This window comes from Xyrauchen texanus, chromosome 39 (assembly GCF_025860055.1).
Source record: "Xyrauchen texanus isolate HMW12.3.18 chromosome 39, RBS_HiC_50CHRs, whole genome shotgun sequence".
NCBI lineage: Eukaryota > Metazoa > Chordata > Actinopteri > Cypriniformes > Catostomidae > Xyrauchen > Xyrauchen texanus.
The window spans coordinates 30,669,201-30,693,765 of record NC_068314.1 but is presented as its reverse complement, the minus strand read 5'-3'; the positions used below and the strand labels follow the sequence as shown (position 1 = coordinate 30,693,765).

Here is a 24,565-nt window from a genome sequence, read left to right as displayed (position 1 = left end):
CCATTGTTCATAATGTAGGCTTCATAACTCAGATGATTAGATTTTTCTGTTTCACATTCAGTCCATAATGATATCTCAAGTTCAGCAGGCAGTTTAGGCAGAAGAACTAATGTGTGTGTGTGTGTGTGTGTGTGTGTGTGTGTGTGTGTGTGTGTGTGTGTGTGTGTGTATGTGTAAGAGATAATTCTGCGCTTCAAAACTCCCACTTCATTAATAATAGAATGAGTTATAGCAGAGGGACACACACAAGTCCTGCGTTGTCTGAGATAAGCAAAAATTGCTTCAATACTGTAGCTTTTTATGTAAATAAGAGTCACGGTGATTGGCTACTATTCGTTAATGTTTGATTTGAATTGAATGCCTTATTATAGCAGTGTCATTTTATATACTATCGACTCTCCATGCAGAAACAGATGAAACAATATTGCTCATAACTGAGTCCTGCTTGCGGTGAGACATGCTGATTAAACAAATGTCTGGTGCATGTTTAAATGAGTTTTCAGTTTCAAGGCTTATAAACGATCAAGGCCAGAAAGTGGGAGAGTCTGAAATGTAACAGACTTATCCTGTTCACTGACAAACACATTCTCACTCTTTCTGACACATACACAAATGTTGACACTGTATGTTTCGGTCTAGAGACTGTGGGAGGATCAGGAAAGAGGAAAGTCAAATATAAATGAGGCAGAGAGAAGGAGACTAATTCAAAGGGACAAATAAATAGAGTATGGTCATGATCCCTGTGTAGGTCTACAATCCCTGCTGAAAAAACTTGATTATAACAGTATGAATTTCCATTCTTTCAGGTGAATCTGGTTGACCAAGAGAGTCTTGCTGGTAAAATAAAGTCAAATGAGTTAAATAAAGAGAAGAAGCCTGATAGGGAACAACAGCACAAGAGCATCCCATGCTGGGAACCAGCATCTAAAATGTTTTATACATTTTTTAATTAATTAATTAATTAATTTGTCTACAGAACTCCACTGATTAAAATGAAAAATAAACAATGTTGTCATATGAACAACCAGTCAGTAACTACACTGCCTAATTGAAATCAAGCCATTCGTACATTACATAACATAAAGAGTCATTCGTTCTGGAACCACACTACACTGGTCACACTGTTTGTTTTTGATTCACTAAAAATAACCATCACAGAAGAGTCATTGTCTAGTAATCTGACAGCACTGGTAGCGCTGTATGTTGCACACTGTAGATTCAAAAGAACCGGCTTATAAGAGTCATTTGTCCGAGGATCAGACTATACTGGTTGCGCAGAATTTCATGCTCTTTGTTCAAAAGAACGATCTCAAAAGAGTCATTTGTTCTTGAATCAGAAGACTCTGGCCATGCTTTGTTTTGTATTCATTAAAAAGAACAGTCTCATCAGAGTAAATTGTTCAGGAATCTGAACACACTGGTTGCGCTGTATGTTACAAACTGTAGATTGAAACGAGCTGGTTCATAAGAGTGATTAATTTAAGAATCGGAGTACACTGGTAGCGCTGTATGTTTCAGGCAGTAGATTCAAAAGAACCGGCACATAAGAGTCATTTGTTCAGGAATCCTACTACAGAAATGACGCTGTATATTGCATGCTATAGATTCAAAAGAATCAGCTTATTAGAGTCATTAGTTCAGGAATATTCTAAGGAACCAGCTCAAAATAGTCATTTGTACGGGGATCGGAGTACACTGGTCACGCTGTGTATTTAATGCTGTAGATTCAAATAATCCAGCTCATAAACATTTTTCATTTAAAATTCAGATTACACAGGACGCAATGTATGTTTGGGCTCTAGATACATTTTTTTTTAATTAATTTTTTTAAAACTAGCTCATTAGAGTTATTTGTTCAGGAATTGGACTACACTGGATGAGCTACAGTATGTTTCACGCTAAAGATTCAGTAGCTGGGCTGCACGTCCGCTGAATTGCGCTGCAGGAAACAATAGCTGTGTTTCCATCCAATTTAATTTATGCGAAAAATCTGAATATGGCAAAAACAGTTTGCGAATAAAGCTTCGGTTCCATCCTATGTGTTCAAGAAAAACAAATCCTCATTTCTGGGGAAATTGGCACAAAATAGGAAATGGAAGTTGAAGCCACTGTGGCTCTTGTATTCAATGCTATAAATTACTAGCGGTTTAAAGCACGCAGACCAACTGCTCTGACAAACTTTACATTTGCTAGAGTTCAGCAGCAGATGCCTTAATATGTCTGGGAGCGAAAGGGTGTCAGACGGTTCTAGAAGGTAATAGTAGCCAATCATTTTGATGACAGGCTTTGGCATTTAAGAATAACCAGAACAACATTTTAGATGATATGCAATGATATCAATCTCATTCTCTGAGTGAATGATGTATTCAAATGGCTTATTGAAGCAAAGTCACATGACTTTTTTAATGCAATTCTATATTCCTACGTAAATTCCACAGAATATATTCAGTAAATGTATTTCCATCGTAGTTTATGTGCATGTTTTTTTACTGTTTAAAGAAATTTTTCACCTCAAGTGCTTAAGTGAGCATAAGTTTTTATGCACATTTTGGAAACTTTATTAGTACAGTGTTTCATCTGTATCAGCAGAAATGTGCACATTCGGGAACCATTAATGGAACTGAAAGACATGAAAACAATTTCACTTTTTTTTTTTTAATTATTGAATTATATCTGACCTGGAACCGGTTCTCAGTTCCCAACCCTAAACAGGGCCATAATCACCATAGATATTGAGGCGAACACGACCTCCTACATAAATGATTTAATTTGGTCCCCCCTCATTCCTTAATATGAGATTACATCTTTGCACAAAAACATTCAAACATAACACAAAAAGAAACCGTTTAAAGGGCGACTGCCTCTCTTGGAAAAGAGAGGCTATACCAAGGTGAATGCATGAATGCAAGCCAACAGTCTCAGCCTTTGCCCCCCCCCCCTCTCCTCCAGCTAACAGAATCAATCATAGAGCACAAACATGGAAGCCATTACACAGCACAAACTTGATGGCAGCCGACTATAAACACACACACACACACACACACACACACACATACACACACACACACACAGTATATTCTCTCTACCCCACCACACCCTAAAACTATGCTTCAGGCATTTTAAATGTAGCTTTAAAACTGCAACAAATGTCCTTGCTTGACCTATTAGACTGCTCAACTATCATCAGGATGCATGCCATTTTTATGAAGCATAGGAATTAGTTTTATCACACACAATATCTTTGTGTCAATAACCAGCATCCTCATATTATTGTAGCAATTAAAGAGCTCTCAACTGGCTTAATCTGTGTAAGGTAAACAAGCTTAGAGGCGCATGACTCGCATGACTAATGCAAGAAAATAAAAGGTCTGAATCAAAAAACACACCTCGATGGAATCACACATACAGCGTCTTCCTATATATACTCACACACATTTCAACGTCACTTATTCAATACAACCATAAGAGATGCCTCCTGCTTTCGTATGTCACCTCTGAAAACATGCTAGCTCACAAACAAACAGTACACAAACAATTCTGCAGTTGGATATCAGTGAAATGACGCCAACAGACTGTCAGGAATCAGTCTGTCAGCTGTCAATTGTAGCATGTTATCTCTCTTACACAAGTACACACGCACTCACCACTGCATCTCCAGTGCATGCATTCTGCTCCACGTCTAATACGGTTGACATGTTTCTACGCACGAGACCCTGACAGCTTCAGAGAGGAGAGCTGAGGAGATTGGAGAATCCAGAGACGAAATACAGAGTGGCAGAAGGAAGGATGGAGGAAAAAGGACAGGGAGAGCAGTAGCTAGGCAGACATCCAAGAGGGAGGGCAGACAGAGAGAGAGTGAGATTAGTGAATAGAGTAGGTATGTTTTGAATGAGAGGGAGAGATGGCTAAGATGCAGAGAGAGTGAGGAGGAGCAAGGACAGACTGCGGATTGCGCCGGGGAGGCTGCGCTTGGTCGTGCATACGGCACTGCTGAAAGGCTTGCTCTGATTGGACAAGGGAAAGTCAGGTGGGCAGGAGATGCAGAAGCAGGGATGAGAGGGCAAGGACGGAATGATGCTCCTGGCTATTTGTTTTTGGGTGGGGTCGACCAGTTCACTGCTTAGGATTCAGATACAGTGTGATAAACCAACACCCAATGCCAGGAAGAGATGCATAATTTTGACCGAAGTACCAAATTGATTGATTTGATAAAGCATGCTGGACCCAGATTAGTTTAGATATCAAATGGCAACCCAACAAAAATCCACCTGAATAAATTAGGCTACACCAACAAAACGAATGTTATGTGTACTATGGGAGAACATGGACTAAACCTACTCTGTGTTCTTCAATTTACATTTGTAAACATTAGTTAATGCTTTACATATCATTAATTAACAATGAACAGTACACTTTGACAGCATTTTTTAATTTTGTTTAATGTTATTTTATAAATATTCTCATTTGATCACTGTTAGCTCATCTTATTTCATTAAGCTATCTAATGCAAATGTATACAACTTTTAATTAATAATGTATTAGTATAAGTTGTAATTAAAACTTACCAATATTAAATAAATACCGTACAAATGCTGTTCATTGCTAGTTCGTGTAAACCTTTGTTAACGAACAAAACCTTGTTGTAAAGTGTTCCCTACCACTGCAATAAATAATGAAAGTTAAAAAACACTATTTGTCCACTTTGAGGCAATTATGATTATTCCATGTCTGACACAGCAGGGGCACACTGTAAAAAAAAAATGTCAGGTAACTAAATGTACTGGTTTTATTCAAGTCTAAACTGTAAATCAACCTGATATATTAATTTACATCAACAAAATACATTTTGTGGGTTCGATTAGTTATAAATAGGTCCTTGAGGTAACAAAGGCAGGTTGCCTTTTCAGTGAAAAGTGTTGTACTAGGTGACTGACCGTTCTCTCTGCGGATCTTGGGGTCTAGGTTATTGATCTACATTGCTTCCAATTATCAACAAATGAGGTTTAAAAAAATAAAATAAATGTTTTCAATAAGCCTCTGTGATCCCCTCAGGGGTTGCCATAGATAAACACAAACTGAAGAGAAACAATCAGAGAAGGGTATCAAAACTGAAGCTATAACATAATGCAAAATAATTTCGTATTCCTGGGTTGAAATACAGCAATGTGCATTATAAAGCCGTTAAAATGGGTTAAAATGAATAATGCTGATGACTACTTCGTCATAATAGCACTGACATATTACATTAATATGCATTTTATTATTTAATTTCAAAACCTCATTCACCAAATATCTTTAACCAAGACCTTAGAAGTAAAAATATGTATTACTTATTGACAGAGTCGCATTTTCAGTAATGAATCAGATTGTTTTAATCACTCTCTCATCTCATTGAGTCACCCTACAGAGCATGTTGTCTCAGAGTGACCTTCAGGCAAGCGTCAGATCAGATCTGCTCTGGGGAAAAAAACACTATGATATTAGACAGTGTAAAAAAAGTGTTGTTTAGTGTTGTCCCAAATATAACTTATATAACCATATAACTTTCTTTCTTCATTGGAACTCAAAACAAGATGTTCAGCAGAATCAGTCACCATTCACGATCATATTTTTTAAAGTTAATGGTGACAGAGGCTGTCAGTCTCTAATATTCTGTCTAACATCTTCTTTTATGGAAAATGATGAATGCATTTAAATTTTGGGGTGAATTTCTGCCCTACTATTTTCAAGTTGAGAGGTCACTTTTGGGCATCTTGAGACAAATCCCTTAAAATCACATGATAAATCCCAGACAGTTGTGCTTGTTGAATGATAATTTCACTGATTGAATTTTGAATATTATCTAATGAATAAATTACCCTAAATGAGGGTCAAAGATATGACGTTGCATACTCTGAGCTTCTGATGCCCTCTATGGGTGGAAGTTATCTCAGAAAAAATTATGAACCTTCCGTGATGACTTGCACTATTCACACTAAACCCTTTACTAATACTGTTGCTTGAGAGTTGGTTTCCTTTGAGGCCTGAATGGGGGCTTAGAAAGCTAAAATGAGAACCAATTCAACTTCAGCTACTTTTTTCTTTGGCTCAAGAGACAATTGTCTTTTAAAAAAAAAAAATATAACTGTTAATATATCAATACATATAACATAAACCCATCTACAAATCTAATATAGCAAATAGAAATTCACAAAAGAGATTTAGAACATTTTAAAATGATAAAAAAAAATATATATTTGTATACAGTATTCTTTGCATTTTGTTACTTTGGGCTGATTGAGCGACCATCCAGCCAATCACAGGTGAGTTTCATGAGTCGAAACAACCTTTACGTAATAGGCCATCAGTCAGATAGTCTATTCAATGTGGCTCCATTCATTTCTACAAAGTTGCTTTCAACAATGCTCTTTTATCCATGTTTGTATCGGCACTCATGTTGATCAAAATTAATAATCTAGAGATGAGGAACACACAAACGAGAGTTATTTATCGGCAAATCATTCTTGATTGGCAGCATTACGTGAAATGCACTACAGAAAAAAAACAATGGGCAATCCTTTTTTTAAGCACACATTGTAAGTGGAGTTTATATCAGAGCATGAGTCTTCATTAAGTTATACTTTTTACATTATGTTTGTGAGGTACTAGTTTGATCAGTTGTTTTTGCAAATTTAAGCAGATTACTAGATCTGTGTTAAATATTTAAAGCTATTTTTAATATCAGCTCCTGGTTTTTACCTCTATGTACGTTGGTGTGTAGTTGATAAACTGTAGGAAAAAAGATAGATCTGCTGTGATCTTAGAACTCTTAGGCATTTTACTGAAGTTAATAAACATGTAGACACCTTTTTTTTTTGTACATGAAAACGTACGGATGTTATTGAAACTCATTATAATTATTATATGACTATTATTTTTGTCTTTTGATAAAAGTTATGCTCAGGAACTCACAAACTGTAGAGAAATGATAGATTTGCTTTGTTCTTATAATGCTTAAACCCTCAACTAAAGTCTCTTTGTAGGTCTGTAGACATACAAATTTTAAAGGATTACAATTTTCTTTTGGTTGTTGAATCAGAACTATTTTCACACAAGAATCATTAAATGGATCTGAACTAATTTTGGTGAATGTAGTCAAAACACTCAAGCCACTTGGATACATTTAAATCCCACAATGTACAAGCACAGAGTAACAAATAAAATTGTGCACAATTGCCATTAATGTAATTGATGAAATAATTTATTCAGGACCAGCTTGTGCTCAGTCTTTTATTGTCATGCGTGAAACAGAAGCAAATACTCCACAAGATGCCCTTTCTTTTTGCAGCTAATTTAGCAAAATGTTATAATTATTTTATAATACTTGAATCTTTAAAATACTACAAATATTAAAAGTAAATATCAATCAATCAATGAGCCTTGGGCATTCATGACCCTTTCGCTAGTTCACCGGTTGTCCTTCTTTGGACCACCTTTGGTAGGTACTAACCACTCCACCGGGAACACCCCACAAGGCCTGCCGTTTTGAAGATGCTCTGACCCAGTTGTCTAGCCATCACAATTTGGCCCTTGTCAAAGTCGCTCAGCTCCTTACGCTTGCCCATTTTTCCTGCTTCTAGCACATGAAATTCAAGAACTGACTGTTAATTTGCTGCTTAATATATCCCACCCCTTGACAGGTGCCATTGTAACAAGATAATAAATGTTAATTCAAATGTTTTTTTATAAATGTCACTTCACCTGTCAGTGGTTTTAATGTTGTGGCTGTAATATATTAATACTGCACTGTAAGGGTTGGATCTGTGCAAGCCACCTACTGACAGCTGTGACTAGTCTATACTTATCCATGCTAAGAGCAACAAATTATTCTATGCCTTATGCCTGGCCAAGTGTGTTAGATGATATATAGACTTACAAAACAGCAGTGAGCAAACTATATTAATATCATTGAAATGAAAATACACAAGGAACATTTTAATTAATTGAATACATATGTAGAATTATCCTTTTTCCAAAGAAGCTTTAGACAGCTGAAGCTTGTAGTCTTATATTGCATTATAAATATTTATGAAAGACAGGTAGACAGATGGAAGGACGGATGGACAGATAGACAGACAGATAGATACATAGATAGCACTACCTATTTTCACCACAAGAGAGCAGCCACACCTTAAGCCTATCCCATATCACTTACATCAATGCATTCTGCAGCACTTTCAAGTGGGCTGTGTAAGATTGGACTGGCAAGCCTAGTGTCAGCACACCATCTGACTAACAACAAAATACCTTTCAGTCCACTTGGCAGCCATCTTGGGAAGGCTCCGGGCAGCTATTAATATGTATCTAGGTGGCGTAAAAGTAAACCTCCTTTCAACTTGAATGGGGAAATAAATCCAAGAAATCTCCAAAACGGTTGGTCAAGATTACGATAAAAAAATATATTTCAAATCAGCATTAAAATCTGACAATAATGGTATAATGGTTCGTCTTTTAGTCCAGATCTTCCAATGGTCCTGCTATTGCTTTTTCACATTCCTAAGCTAACTGTTACATTTTAGATACAGTCTGGCAATGTCTGTATCTAAAATGTAATTGGCTCTTTTACCTGTAAGGTGAGAAGAAGAAGAAGAAGAAGAAGAGTGAAATACTTTTTCATATATCCCAGCTAAGCAGGGGTCAGCCATGATACAGCTCCCCAGGAGCAGATAGGGTCAAGTGCCTTGCTAAAGGGCCCAACTGTGGTATCTTGGAGGTGTTGGGGCTTGAACTCCTGACCTTCTGGTCAGTAACCCAGAGCCTTAACCACTGAGCCACCACTGTACACTCAGTACTGTATGTGTGGGCATGTGTATAGAGGTCTGCTCAGTGAGGAATACTAAAGTCTCTATTTGATGTAGACTAGGTCACGCCTGAGTCTGAGCATGCTCACTAAACCACCCGCAGGTACTATATTTAGCACATATTAGACACCAGCACAGAAAGAGGTAGACATGATTAACAAAGGACTTTAACCACATTGCTACAGGGACATTAAATAACCATTGGCTTAAAATAAATCAGCTATCAACTCATGAATGATGTACCCTATATACTGTACACCTAAAGACATCCTATTATCCATTAACCGTTAGATTGCTTAATACTCAATGTGAATACGCAGTCTGATCTCATTAATATATGTAGCTATTAGTACGTTAATATTTAAGTAACATTTAAACATTCATGTTTTTACGTATGAATAGACACTAAAACGTAAACATTTGTACGTATTTACAGCTTTTGAAGCGAAAAATATTGACAGATCCATGACAAATATATTTTAATACACAAATCGATTATATGTTTGTACATTTTTACTGTTTTATAGATATTTTAGATCCCTTAACACTACCCCAACATCTATACATAATCACATTTCAACAATATAAAAACATGTAACAAGTCGATTAATGTACAGTAGGAATCATTTTTGTTTCAGTGAGGTTTATCCAACATCAAATTACTAAAGTATGAAACTATAATACTATATTTTTAAATAACATCTTTGATATCAAAATATGAAGTTTGAACAGTATACCCCAAATTACATCATGCCACCTGTTAGCACTGTTAGCACAGGGAAATCTCTGTGATTTCTTAAGTAATTAAATATTTGTAGGATAAAGCTCAGTCTTACCTGACAGTCAAAGTCTTGAAAATTCTGAGAGTTCTGTAGGAGAAAGAGATGACATTTTCTTATAATATATTTATTGATTTACAAAAAAGAAAGAAAAGAAAAAAGTCTAACAATCTTAAATATATCAATATTTCTTCTCCCTGCTTCTGCTGCTCTTTATGTTGCTACCACTAGATGGAGTACGAGGTCAATGAGTCTCTCTTCTTCAATCATTTATGTCCAGTATTCATGTACAGTAAAATCAAGCCCAAAGAAGCAGCTGATTTCTGCACAGCGCTAATGAATCGTATGACATTTATGAGTCTATTTGCAGTGTTTTTGCCTTGGATGCTGTGCGGTGAAGATGATGGACTTTTTCTATTCCTACCCTTCCCATTTTCCTGCTTTCCTTTTTTTTTTTTGGTTCTTGTTCAAACCATTTTAGCCATATTCCACCCCATTATCCCCTCTCCACTTGTTCTCTCTTGCTACAGTAACTCCTGTATTATTCAGTTTGATGAAGTGAGGACTGGCAAAAAGGCAGAGAGGTGCCCAGCTTCAGATACAAAGAATCACAGATATCTCTTACACAAGCATGCAGGGTAACAGTGTGAGAGAGTATTTTCATGTGGAATGGATGTGTAATAGGTCAGTAGTGTGACTTGGCATGTGCACGTGAGCAACACTGTGTATTATGCTGCCTTCGTGTGCTATCAGAATTATTGTAAATACGAGTTTCCTACTCAGAAGTTGCACATAAACGCCCCATCAAATTGCCTTGTTAGCACTTGCCGTTAGGGTCAAAAACATCTACTTATATCAGTAACCATTTGATGCATATTATACATTTTCACACAGAGAAATTAGCATGTATTTGACCAAAATTCCATTATCGTCAGCATGCTGACAGATTAACATGTATTACAGTATCAAAATAAAGAGTTCCCCAAGAAACATGCAAGAATGCACCGGCATTCTCCATGTTTTCTACTCTTTCCAACAACAAAGCTCTTGACTAGCATTTATGACTTCAGAAGTGGGAAGTAGGATCATTCTGATAGCATGTAAAGGCAGCATTACTGTGTGCTGAGCTGTAATGTGTCTATAGGCTTTATATTGTCTTAGATCTTGCTCCGGGTACTTCATTTAGGTATGCATATATGTAAAAAGAGGACTGCACATATGTGCATGTTAGAGAAAAAGATTGTGTGCTTGTCATGCCAAGTTGACCCAAATGTTAGTAATAGCAGAAATTAGCAATGATGTTTGTCATCTTGCTAGTAAGCTGCTTGTATATGATTGTGTACAGTGGGGTTCAAAAGTCTGAGAAAACTAGTAAAAAAAACAAATTTCAATACGAAAAATGGACATGAATTTTCAGAATATGTTAGTATTTGGTATGTCCCCCTATATGACAGCAGGCACGCAAACTGTTTTAGCAAAACCTGATGATCCATGTTAAGGTCTTTTCACACGAAAGGTAACGTGATTATGAGAGGCGAATTGCAGACAAATGGCCCTTGCATATCGAAAGTGACGCGAGTAGTGACCTAGAAAATGTGCAGAATTTTAAGTAGTCCTCTTTCTTTTTACGTCAACTTTCATGCAAAATCCTTAAACTTTCTTTATTTACTAGTTAATATATATATATATATATATATATATATTTTTTTTTTTTAAATGACCTAAAAATTTTGGACCCCACTTTAGGATATCTGTATGCAAACTTGCAAGTGTGAATGTCTGTTTTTGTGTCTGTGTGTGTGTGTGCGAGTGGGTTTATGTGTTTTTAGTGTTGATGATGTGTGTTTATCGCACTCTGTAGGTCAGCAGGGGTTTGATCTCGGTCAGCTGAACGTCTTGAAGGTCATCCATCACTGTGTTTGTCTGCACTGCAAAGAGAAATGGCAAAATAAGCACATTCATGAAACAAACACCACATGATCAACACTATTTCAGTAATGTTTTACAATATGGTTTTATTTGTTAACACAATAGTTAACATGAACTAACAATGAACAATACTTTTATAGCAATTACTAATCTTGGTCAAGTCAATTTGATTTCTATAGTGCTTTTCACAATACATATTTTTTCAAAGGAGCTTTACAGAAAATTATGACTTGATGTTTTTTAGTCCCCAGTGAGCAAGCCAAGTTCTATATACTGGTACATTTTTACCATTATATGTTAACTGTTAATACATGTATTTGTTAACATTATTTAATACATTATGAACTGACATGAACTAACATTGAACATTAACATTAAAATTAACATGAACCAAAAAAAAAAGTTGTGTACTGTATATATACTGTATAGATATATATATGTAGAGTGGAGGAGGGCGGGCCCGGGCTGGAACAACGCACGCCCGGTCCCCAATCAGCCTGATGGGGCACGCAAGGGATAAAAGCAGCTGGTGACGACAGTTCGAAAGAGAAAATTATAGGCAGCTGCTCGTGTGTTTATGTTTGTGTATTTTTCTTTTGCGTTCAGTTTATGATTAAACTATTATTTATATTGCCAAGCCGGTTCTCGCCTCCTGCTTTCCCATATACCCCCTTACATTGGTGCCAAAACCGGGAAGGAGGAGGGATGCCCGTCGCAGAGTTCTCGACACTGCCGTTCACCCATGGGAGTGCCGCTGCCATCCGCCGGGGGACTGAGTAGCCCGACCTCCCAGACGTGGAGAACGGCTGCCGTCCGCGAGGCGAGTGGGGACTGGACGCCCCGACCGCTTGGAGCGAAGGAGCTACTGCCAGGGGTGGAGGAGTGCCTTGCCGTCCCCCAGAAATGCGGAGGGGTTGAGAGGACCACCGTCCTCGAGGGGAGAAGGGAAGCGACTCCCTTACCACCTGGAGCGGTAGGGCCGTTGCCAGGGGCAGAGGAGTGTCCCCACGGGACGGCGAGAATGCGGAGGGTGTTCTGTCCGCTGGGAGTCGGTCTGACTTCGGTCCGCCCAGGGAGGAGTGGCTGCCGTCTGCCTGAGAGGGTGGAGGAGTGATCGGGGACCACGTGACGGCACATCATAGAACCAGTGAGTGAGTAAAGGCAGCCAGAGACGACAGTTCGAGAGAGAGAGAATAACAGGCAGCTGCTCTGTGTGTTTATGTTCATGTTTTTTTCGTTCAGTTTATGATTAAACTATTATTTATATTGCCAAGCCATATATATATATATATATATATATATATATATATATATATATATATATATATATATATATATATATATATAATTGATAAATAAATAATTGATCTCATATGATCATATTGACACTTGAGGGACTTGTATACAAGGTGGATACGTTCATTGATGCTCAAGAAGACAACACACTACTATATGCATACTATATGTAATTATCTGTAATGTAGATTCTGAAGAGCAGTACTACATTAAAAAAAATATTTCTTATATTTGTATAAATCATGGAAGGGGTGTAAACATTTTTGAGACAACAGGGAATGCAAACTTATTTTCTCAACTATATATACTGTTTATATACCAGTATAATAACTGGTTACCAGCTGTCTTCCTTTTCTTCAGCTGTCTATCTAAATCGAGCAATTCTGTGATTTGGCGACTAAAGAAGCCATTTGGCTCCTTAATGTTTCAGTTTAAGAGCCAGTGGCACCCAAGTAATTTGTCTGGAGCCCTGATAAATATGTCATAATGTGTAATACATACTGAACATATCTGCCATCACATTTAAGTCAATACAGAGAGCCCTTGTGTTGGAACATTTGCTAAAACAACATGGCTTGTTTTAAGCTATTAAAGTCTATGGACTATGATGAGGTGCCTGAAAATGTTCTAAACATTTCCTGCCTCATAATCAAACATGAATGCAGTCTTGGTTTTTAATTAACATGTCAACCTGAGATTGGACATAAGCACAGAACAGCATTTAGTTTAACACACTCAGTAAACAGTAATAAAGTTGAGTGCCTCTACAAGTGAATGCTCTTTTTCTGTTGCCTTGTGAACCGCAGTGTTTTGATAAATGTTGCATATTTCTAGTCTCCTTTCGCTGACGGTATGGTGATTAACATTCTGAAGGCTGAGTGGTAAACAAACGTACAGAATGTGTTTAGAGGATCAGTTATTTTTTGTCTGAATAGTGTAACCAAAAAATGGACAAAATTGCAGACAATATATTTTTATAACTGCTTGATTACCAAAAGTGTATAGGGTCATTAAAAGACCGAAATACGTAATAGTATCATTTGTGTGTGTGTGTGTGTGTGTGCTTCCATAAATCATATGTTTATGATTATTTCATATCTATATAAGTTCTCAGGATATCATCACAGGACATATATTTCTTTGTTCATTACAAGACAAATAACTACTATATCATGTTGATTTTCTGTGTGACAATTGTGAATTATCAGTATTCCAGTATTACATACAAATTATACATGCTATTTCTTACTCAAGGTGGCACTGTTGTAACAGTGATTGACTTGATTTATATTTGACATTGCTATTTGATAAAGAAACAACATGGAAGTAAACTATAGCAAGTGTAACATGTGAACAGTATGATTTGGCTTTTGTCATTTGGGTGTAAATTGTGCCTCTATCTAGACTCAGAAAGTGCCAAAGAAAATACATATGTGTAGCTCAACATGTGTTTGACAGCTAGTTGCATCTCATGAAATTTTAATGAAAGTAATGAATCCTGTTCTATATTTGTTGCATAATCTCTTTGATATATGAAAAATATATCGTCAAAATATATCAGAAAATATTCTATTGTATTATTTTCAAATTGTCTTCAAAATGTTTTGAAAATTTGACACTATCTGGGCATTTTGTTGATCCATTTGTGATAGATTTAAGTGCCGGGTTGCTAAAGAACCAAGTTTGTAAAATGTTTGGTGAAACACCCATGCAAATATTGATTTTGAAATATCGTCTCATTACTAATGTGTCAAAATGCAGAATACTATGATTCTTTGACGTTCCCTATGTATGAGGGAACTACAGAGATCTGCAGAGCTAGTGCTGTAAAGTGGAATGACATGCTGACAAGGTTTAACCCAATACCATCAGCCTCATCTGTCTACTGTCACACTCATTCTAACCGGACCTTGGGATCATGGGCCCATGGGATGCTTTGATTGTGACATACATTCAGTGAACCAATCTGTGGGAACCACCATCAGTAGAGCCAGATGTGATCTGATGACATGAAACTTAGAGTTTAAAGTAATCTCAGGTTACGTTAAATGATATCCAACGACTATTCGACAACAAAAATATTTGTCAACAAATTGTTTATTGTCGACATTGTCGTTTCAGCCCTAGTATTCACTATAGAAATTTAAATGACTTTTTAAGATTTTATTCATTTTTTTAGCCCTGGAAATCCGAATTTCATGATCATGGGAACCCTAAATTTAGGGTCAGTGAAATACAATGGCAGCAAAACAAATGTTCAAAGATGTTCAAAAAAGGAAAAGATCAAACTGTAATCATGGCCTCTTACTGTAATCCCAACACAAATCTGAAGGGGTCAGGCTAGAATTATCGAGCAGATTCACACGTTTTTAAACACGCTGCTCTGCCGAGATTAATCTCAAGATTTGATATTTGCACAGTTAGACTTGCTTCACTAACCTAAGTTAACATCCTGTCCAAGCTATCATTTGCAATAAATGTCATATTCAGTCTCTGCCCACTCTAGTTATACATTCATTGGAGTGTGAAACTGTTGCCATGGAGACTAAAAGGGCTGATGTTTATTTTCAGAGAGGGCTCCCAAAGGGACAAGCAGAAGTAATGTAGACTCAGAACAGCAGACTGAAAATAAAGCTGAGACAACATCTAACTTTCAGTCACCACAGTCAGTCACACACTTCATATATTCTATTCCTCACATTACATAAACATCTTCTCTGATGATAGATTTGAGATCTTGTTAAATCCAGGGCAAACATCCTGATTCACCATCTTCCCATGTGTATTGTATAACTATGCTTTCAGAAGAATGTGACTCACAACAACACATCCTGAGGCTCCTTTATACTATTTCACATTTTCGTGAAACGTCCATATACTCCACTACTTACAGAGAAAAGCACACAACAGAAAAATTATAAGAGCTTGGATTGACCATGTATTTAAAAAAAAAAAATTGAAAAATAAAGTGTATGGATGAATTGTTTATGGGAGAAAAGATCAGAAAATCTAAGAGTAATCATGACATGGACTCTTGTTCATTGGTCTTCTAATATTTACATATCCTGTAAATTATTCACATATGTAAAAGAGGTCCAATAGGATCCTTTAGCACACACCGACACACACACACACACACACACACACACACACAAATATGTTGTCCATCAGGAATTAGTTAGAAAATGAACAGTGGTTGGGGAGGTCATCTAGGAGGTTGTGCTGTGAAAAGTCTTGCGAGATTCCCATGTGACATTCATGCACTGTGCATATTTGGACTGCCGTAGCAACCTGACCCCTAACCCTAACTGAAAACATAACCTAAAAATTTTGCTTTATGTGGTAACATCGAAATTTACTGGTTTTAATCAAGTCAAAAATATTATTTAACACTAATGAATAAACCTGAATACATAAGGTTACACCAACAAAACAAATTTTGAGGGTTATGTCAGGTAGAAATAGCTCTTTAAGGTCACAAATATTGCAAATATTACATTGACGTTTTATTATTGATTAGGTTTAGGCTTAGTGGTAGGGTAAAGTACAACATAACCATATGGAAAGTCAACAAATGGGTTCTCCCTTTGGAAATTTTTATATCGGTTCAAGTGTGTTTACCTTCCACTGTAGTGCATTTAGACAACATGATCATTCGGCATGTTGTTTTCAATAGTTCCAGTACACTAGGATCGGCAACAATATGCCGACTCATGGACTGCCATCATCTTCTATCAGATATATTTGCATCGGCAATTTTCAATCAAGTTTGACTGCTTATACCTGTGGTGCACCCAGAAGTGAGTTGCAACCAGAAGCATGTGGTGTCAGCAGCAGGCGAGACCAGGGTTCAAATCCCATGTGGAGAACAGGGTGTATTCGCAATCGCATAATCAGTGACGAGCATGATTTGCCAAAAATTTCGGCAAGTATACACATATTTTAGCTAAAGAAAAGTTGACCTGGTCTTTCTGATCTTACTGTGAGATCAGTCTGTATGAGAAGTCAGCAGCGTGGGAGAAACGGGTTTGAATTCTGGGTTGAAACCAGGAAGTAATCGCGTTTGCATAATCAGCAATGAATGCAATTTGGTTGCATTTTTGTCTCTAATAATACATTTTACTCTACTGATGTATTAGGTTTGGGGTTTGGGTTGGAGGATACAGTTTATAAAATAAGCATTCATCTTCACTGTATTACAGTCTGTACATCTGAAAACAACTCCCCCATAACCCACTTTTGGCACCCCTCCATGGATATTTCACATTGAAAATGGAGCTCACAACAACACTTACTGCTTTGGCCACTGGGGGCAGTGTTTTGCATTTCAGTAGGCACAGATGGTTTTTAGCTAGATAAAAATAAATCTACTGTTTCCAATTTCACTGTGAGATCAGTCTGTTAGGTGTTCAAAAATATCTTATAGTCCGGGTTTTTCCTGCATTAAAAGTTTTTTGACGGCTGCCGAAGCAAAATTTCGGGCCGCCAAAGCAAATATTATGATATTCATGTTCTCTATCCTACTACTGTATACTGGACAGCGATGGATTAACAACTGGGCCAATGGGACCCGTGCTTTAAGGTTGAACAATCTAGTTTGGCGATCCCCCCGCTCGAAAACCCATCAACAATGAAAATGAACACCCCGCTCAACAACTTTTCGAGATGACAACCCTCCCCCAAGGGTCAAGAACTTTTGCAGGGGGGCCCTTGGAGATAATTGGCCCCGGTCCTTGTGAGTCATAATCCATCCCCGAAACTGGAGCACACATGTATGCACGCGTGTCCGCGTGTCAACCGGGACGTTTTTCACAGTACACTTTAATAGATTTTTTCATTACAAAAATGTGGCAGATGTATTAAAAAAGTTATGTTTTTAAATGTGTTTAGGCTATTATATTTTCATAACAATTAAACAGTTTATTTTTTAAGAAAGACTACCTAACTAACCACTGAGGAGCCAACTGTGTTAAACACAAGGGCAAGTAGGCTACAATGTAGAATAAAAGTCTGGACCATTATAAATTATGATGTCATGTGAAATATCAAACTGGCTTGGCTTCAGATATTTCTAGAATCACAATGATTCCTAAATCATTACGAGTCTGACAAAAGAAAAGCAATATCTGTTATGGAGAAGGAAACAAACATATAGAAGCACAGTAAAATCAGTAAAGTGTTTAACTCATAAATATTATAACTAGCCCTATAGAAATAAGGTGTTAAGTTAGTTTGATTTCCCACAGCACATTGCAGTACAAACATTTTTTTAATTCAGAAGTTTCTAGATGCTCAGATGATCAAAAATTAAGTAATATTCATTAAAAACACGTAATGCAACAACATATCTTACAAATAAATTGCAATTGTGTAAAAAAAGGTGGTGGTGGCATAGTGGGCTAAAGCACTGAACTGCTAAGCAGAAGGATGTTGGTTTGATCCCCACAGCCACCACGATTGTGTCCTTGAACTAGGCACTTAACTCCAGGTTGCTCCGGGGGGATTGTCCCTGTAATAAGTGCACTGTAAGTCACTTTGGATAAAAGCGTCTGCCAAATGCATAAATTTAAATGTAATTTTTATAATGTTAGAAGTTATAGGTTTCGGAATTGGGTAGGGTTAAGGAATAAAAAATATCAATGTGATAGTATAATGTAAATTAACTTATATTCATAAGTATGAAACACATCGTGGTTAAACTTGTGCACTAATAAGAATGCAGAGTCTGTGACAGAACTGTCTGAACTGAGGTGAGAGCGTGTGAGAACATTTTCAGAGATTTTGCCCCCACAAGTGTAGAAAATCACACAAACCACACTGAGTGACATAAAAAAGGGAATCTGCCACTAATGCTGACATCAAACAGCTAAATGATTGATGGCCATCACTAAACACCCCCACTCGTCTCCTCTGCTCTGTCCAACCATCTCTCTCTCTCACACTCTCTCACTCTCATCTTAAAGCTATAAATAGCACATGAGTCAACACACACAACAGTCAGGGGCAAGCACAGATGTGGACAGATGGTCTGTGCTCTCTGCTCTGCAAAGTTAACTTGAGTTTGGTCCAGTTTGTGTCACACTACTGATTTCAATAGGCTTCCTCAATTCCTCAATTGAAACTCTAGTGAAAAATGTATGATTTAAGCATGATTTATGATATTAAGTTACCATCGCTACATTTAGATTGGCTAGCTCCTGCTTGCTTTAATTCTGTTTAAGGCAGAGATTCTCAACCACTGGGTCGCGACCCAAAAGTGGGTTGCGGATAATTGTCTGCTGGGTTGTGAGCTCTTTTCTGTCATGAGTACAAATGACCAATTAGAACTGTACATTTGCAATGATTGGGACAACAGTGACCTCTATTGTTGAATTGTGTGAATATATCCAGGTTTACGTAAACCACCATAAGTAAAATCGTACAAGATCATTCATTTAACCTTGATATATGTTGAAAATTGTGCTATGGTGGGTAAGAGACTGTCTGAAAAGTATTAACATTGTGCTAAAACTCACTAAAACTGTAGAGGATGTGGTAATGGACCATCTGAAAACTTCAGCCAGCAGCACCAAAGTAGGTCCCCATGGGTCATGGTTGACTGGCATTCAAAAAAATTGGGTCGCAAGTGGACAAAAGGTTGAGAAACCCTAGTTTAAGGCACTGTGACAGGCTCAGTTCCAGATTATATTCCATATGCTGTAAACCCTGGTGATTTGGTTAGGGAATTACAAGGAAAATCTCTCTTTTTATGTTTTTCCTCCATTAAAAGAAAGGGGAAAAAATACTGTTTAAAACCTTAAACCAACCCCATACCTATGGACAGGCCAAGTAAGAGTAGTATATCTTTCTGAGTGAGGATCAAATGGTGAGTCATGCTTATAATGGGAAAGGGTTTTCTCAAAGATTAAACTGAAACTTTAGTCCACCATAAATTTAAAGAAAAGGAGGGCTGTGTCCTCATTCTGGCTTTTCAGCTTTATTAATAGTGGATTAATGATTTATGTTGAGCTCCATACAAACACCTGCTGTTTATAACAGAGCTCCTCTATTCATGCAGTAACATCAGCGGTTAACATGAAACATCAACATGCTCTGTAAATCAGTAACTATTCAACCTCTGTTGACGTGGAAGGTCATTCTTGTTCTCAGGCATCTGCCAGAGAGCACTAACATGCATGCTCATGTGTTGAATATAAACCAGGCAAATCCCTTTCTCTCAGTCCCCACCCCTTTACAGGGAGAGTAGGAATGGCTGCTGAGAATGCTGAGGGACATCAATGGAATATATTAGTGTACTGCTTACTGTACAATACATACTGTATACTGCTTTGCATTTCTTTTCTAAATAATGTAAGACAGTTTGCAATATTCAGTGATAAACATCATGTTGCATATGTATGTTGACCTTGTTGCATATGTATTTTCAATTGCTTTCCACTCCTAATTCATCAATAAACGAAGAGCAAAAAACAAAAAATGTATCCATTCAGAATGTATACCTCGATGCTTATAAGCAAAGCGTAACAACTGTTTCACAATCACATGCCCAAAGCCGAGCTCGTTAGCCGAAGCAGCACCTGAGTCTGAGCTCCACCCCGTCAGGCCTTCAGGATTTCTGCAGAATCCTTCAACACTGCTGTGAATAGGCATCGAATGTCAGATTGTCAGATTCATCAGCCAATCAGACTGATTTTCAATGACTGATTTTCACTTCAAGTAAATTAGTGAGTGCTTTTTGCATTGTTATAACAACATCAGGAGTTTTCTAAGTATAAATTGGGCAGCTTGAGCATTCAGTGTCAGATCAAGTTTTGAAAAGTGACCGTGTACCCTGACGAAACTAAATTTATTGCGAGCAAAATTTAAATCACAAATATTATTAGAGAGCTTTTTCTTTGTATTAGACCTCCTTGGTTCTGGCTTTCTTGCGTGGATGTGTTTTTAAAATGTCAATTGGTATTATTAGTCTACTGCCACATAATGTATGATAATACTGTGCATAATGTGTCATATTCATTTTGAAACTGTGTTTCCTTAATGGCATGAATCACACTAAAGGCCTAGACTTCATAAATTCATACTACTTCATTCGTACGAAAGTGTGCAGCTTATACATCAATCAATCATTTACACTTTACGAACAAGCGTTCGGAACCCAGGAGGGGTACTTTCATATTACACATCAGGGCTTTTAACATTAATTTCATGGTTATGTTTAAGCTCTGGGTTGGGTAAGATGTTATACTATATGGTTAGTTTTAGGGATGGGGTTTTGGTTAGGGTTTAAAGTTATGAAAACACAGTTTTGGATATTCACGGAACAAATGGCACATCGGCAACTACAAGGACACGAGGGAAGCATCTCTCATTGGTGGTTCTATAACTCATATGATTTCATACTAATGAAACTATATCACCTTACAAGCCATGTGCTATAGTAAAAATGTTTTGATGTAGCATTGTGTGAAGAACATGGCGAAAAGTATGTATGAACAGATAATGAGCAGTTTTATTTGTGGTTTGTGTGAAAAGTGAACAAACGTTGTTGTCTTAGCATCTCTATTGGGTTTTTATTGGGGGGGGGGGTTTCCATCCCCTTTTCTCCCCAATTTGAAATGCCCAATTCCCACTACTTAGTAGGACCTCATGGTGGCGTGGTTACTCACCTCAACCTGTTTAGTGGAGGACAAGTCTCAGTTGCCGTACATCTTATCATGTGTCTCACTGTGCATGACACCGCGGAGACTCACAGCATGTGAAGGCTCATGCTACTCTCCGCGATCCACACTCAATTTACTACGCACCCCATAGACTCCAACCTCCTCGTTGTCATGATTAGGGGTTCTCTCAATAGAGTGCCGAAGTTATGAAGTCACTTTGTAGGACAATTCTGAAGTTAGCGGCGCATGGGTTCCCTCGATCGAAAAGCTATGCATTTTCCCCATAGACTTTTGGAAAATCGCACAAAATAAGATCTGTGTTCAACAAAGAGTTGTGACCCTTACACGTTTTGTCTATCAAGATAGTATTTACAAGTTAATCCAAAATTTATACATTTTGAAGCCTAAATAAATCCGTCAGATATAAAATGCTAACGGTAGGCTACAAACGGACTACAGCACAATGGTCGCGGATCAACGTCATCATCAAGCTTCAAAAACACGCTCGCTCATTATGATCTGCGCTGTGTATGAACACTTATCCACTTTTTCATGAGAAATATTGCCCATTCGTTTTTTCCAAAACTGTTAGAAACTAATTTTATGCGTGTCTCTCTGAGATTTTTTTAAAATATTTTGTTAATGGTTTATTTATTCGTTTATTATTTTGTTAGTTTATATAAACCTTAATATTATTTTCTTTGTGATTAAGATTATTATGCCTGATCATTGTGCCCCAAATAAACTTTAAAGATTATCTTTCACGGTATTATGTTTGCTTGTATGTTTGCATACCATTTGCTAATTCGCCAGAAAAAAACCTGCGATTTTACCATCTCATAAGCACTAACGTTAGCTATGGCCGTATCAATTTCCAATCTTATGTCCTTTTTCTTAGATGATAGAAAAACCATAGATCGAGGAGAGAACCACTATAAATCTGGACATGTAGAACAGTGCAGATTAGATGCTGGTTTACTTGCCGGTATTGTAAGGGCCAGCATGAGGGACAAGGTTTATCGAGTCTCGGTAAGTAAAACTAGGGAGAGATGAAAAGGTAAACTTCTAAGAACGTGAGGCTGAAACGCGGGCTAGTGAGAGATTTGTAGTCCAAAGGATGTAGTCCCTTTTAGCAACTTGTTAGCAATCACCGTTTTTAAGACACAATAAAGTTTAAAAAACCACAAGCAGGTTATAACTGGTGTGTTTTATTTCATAGATCAAAACGTGAAAATATTTAGAGGCTTTGTTAACCACAGACCTTATTTCAGGCTGATTTAGCAAAAACCCATTCAAAAACCCATAGACTTTAGGGCGAGGGAACCGGAAGTGCTAAAATGCTAACTCACTTCCGCGTTTTGGCCTACAAAGTGACGTCATAACTTCGGCACTATTGAGAGAACCCCTAATCATGACAACGAGGAGGTTGGAGTCACTCAGCACGCCCTGGATTCGAACTCGTGACTCCAGGGGTGGTGGTCAGTGTCAATACTCGCTGAGCTACCCAGCCCCCCCCCCTAGCTTCTCTAGTGTTCATTTCACCAAGAACTGCAGCGGTACATAGAACCAGCCACGTAAAAGTCTTTTTACAAAAATGTAGGTATAGTGATGTGATTCTATGAGACCAGGATGAAATCTAAGCTCAGGTCAATCCATTGAATTGTGGAATACAACATGCCATTCAGTATATTCTGTTACATTCTGTACATTTTGGCACATGTTATAGGTTAAATAGATATTCCAAAAATATGCATAAATATTCAACTCTGTGGCTCCCTCCATCACTGAATAAATACAGGGAAACCCCTTGTCGAAGCAGTTGTATACGTGACACAGTGATACACACACTTCATTAGTAAAACACTTTGGACACACACTGCAGCCAATGCACTAGAAAGTGCCAAAACAGGACTCCCATCTTTCTCTCTCTCTGATTCTGTTTTCATACAGTAAGATCTGAGGAATATCCTGGATGCTGATGCAAAATCTCACAGAATCCTAGCATCAGATCCATCACACTTTGCCATTTGACTTTCCTTTCCATTATCTCTGAAGAGCTGAGGACTCACTTACATACAAGAGTATATAGTGTATGAGAAATCTTGTTTGGCTGAGTCTTTTGAAAGTATTCTTACAAAATTCTCTCTCTCTCTCTCTCTCTCTCTCTCTCTCCTACAAGTAAATATTATTTATAAATAAATAGCATTAAAGCAGAGCAATAATCAGGAACTAGAAAGATAAATAGAAAAATAGGATATCTCTCTCTCACACACACATATACATAAACTCAATTATATTTGTATATTAAATTATCTAAATATAGAGCAGACTTTGGCAAAATGCTTCTTAGAATACCATTTTAATGGAGTGCATTACTCCTTATTTAACCTCATGAAATCTAGAAGCCATTCACTGTATTGATTCAAGGCAACTGGTTGGTATCATCAGTAAAAGCATTATTGCACCTGACATCTTTGCAAACACACACACATTTTAAGAAATCAAATCTTCTATGAAATGGAATCCATGATGGCTAATTCTTACAGTATTTAAGCTGTATGACAGCATGCGCCCCAATTATTTTTCCCATTTAGTTCTTCTATAGACTTCTCATAAAATCCTTCATAAAAGAGTTCTAAGCCAACCAGCTTAGAGGTGAATCACAACATTACAATTTTTTTTTAAATCAAAAACTATTTGAAAATCAGACAAAAAGACAAAAGTACAAGACTGTGTACATACTGTCTTTCACAAGGGCATGAACTACAATCCCATGAAGCATTGCTAATGCCGTACTTGAATTAAAACGATGGAAATATATATACAATTATTGATTTTAGGTTGTAGATTTTAAGTATACTGTTGAAAAGATATAGTTTATATATATATTTATATATATATACATACATAAGAAGTTTGAGGGTGAAGGGAGACCAATTAGTTTGCGACAGTACACAGTATGTCATGGAAGTGGGCGGTTGCTTCCGGGCTTGTTTGCCGGGCTTTCTTGGCCACCAATTTTCCACCAATCAGAGACTTGGTCTAATTTAAGGTAAGCTCA

The 24,565-nt window shown here is 37.3% G+C and overlaps 1 protein-coding gene across 3 annotated transcripts in view; it reads right to left on the bottom strand.

Moving 5' to 3' along the window:
- Nucleotides 1–24,565, bottom strand: part of LOC127632574 (protein NDRG3-like) — a 57,149-nt gene that overhangs the window by 25,578 nt on the left and 7,006 nt on the right. For 2 of the 3 annotated variants that reach the window (XM_052111229.1, XM_052111230.1), the window contains exons 2-3: nt 11,474–11,547; nt 9,677–9,709 (exon numbers count right to left, since the gene is read on the bottom strand). In XM_052111229.1, coding sequence (XP_051967189.1) covers nt 9,677–9,709; nt 11,474–11,530 — 90 coding nt within the window. In that variant the 5' untranslated portion in view covers nt 11,531–11,547. Of the gene's footprint in view, nt 1–3,644; nt 3,950–9,676; nt 9,710–11,473; nt 11,548–24,565 lie in introns of those variants that run through there. The other variant, XM_052111231.1, reaches the window with a different exon arrangement.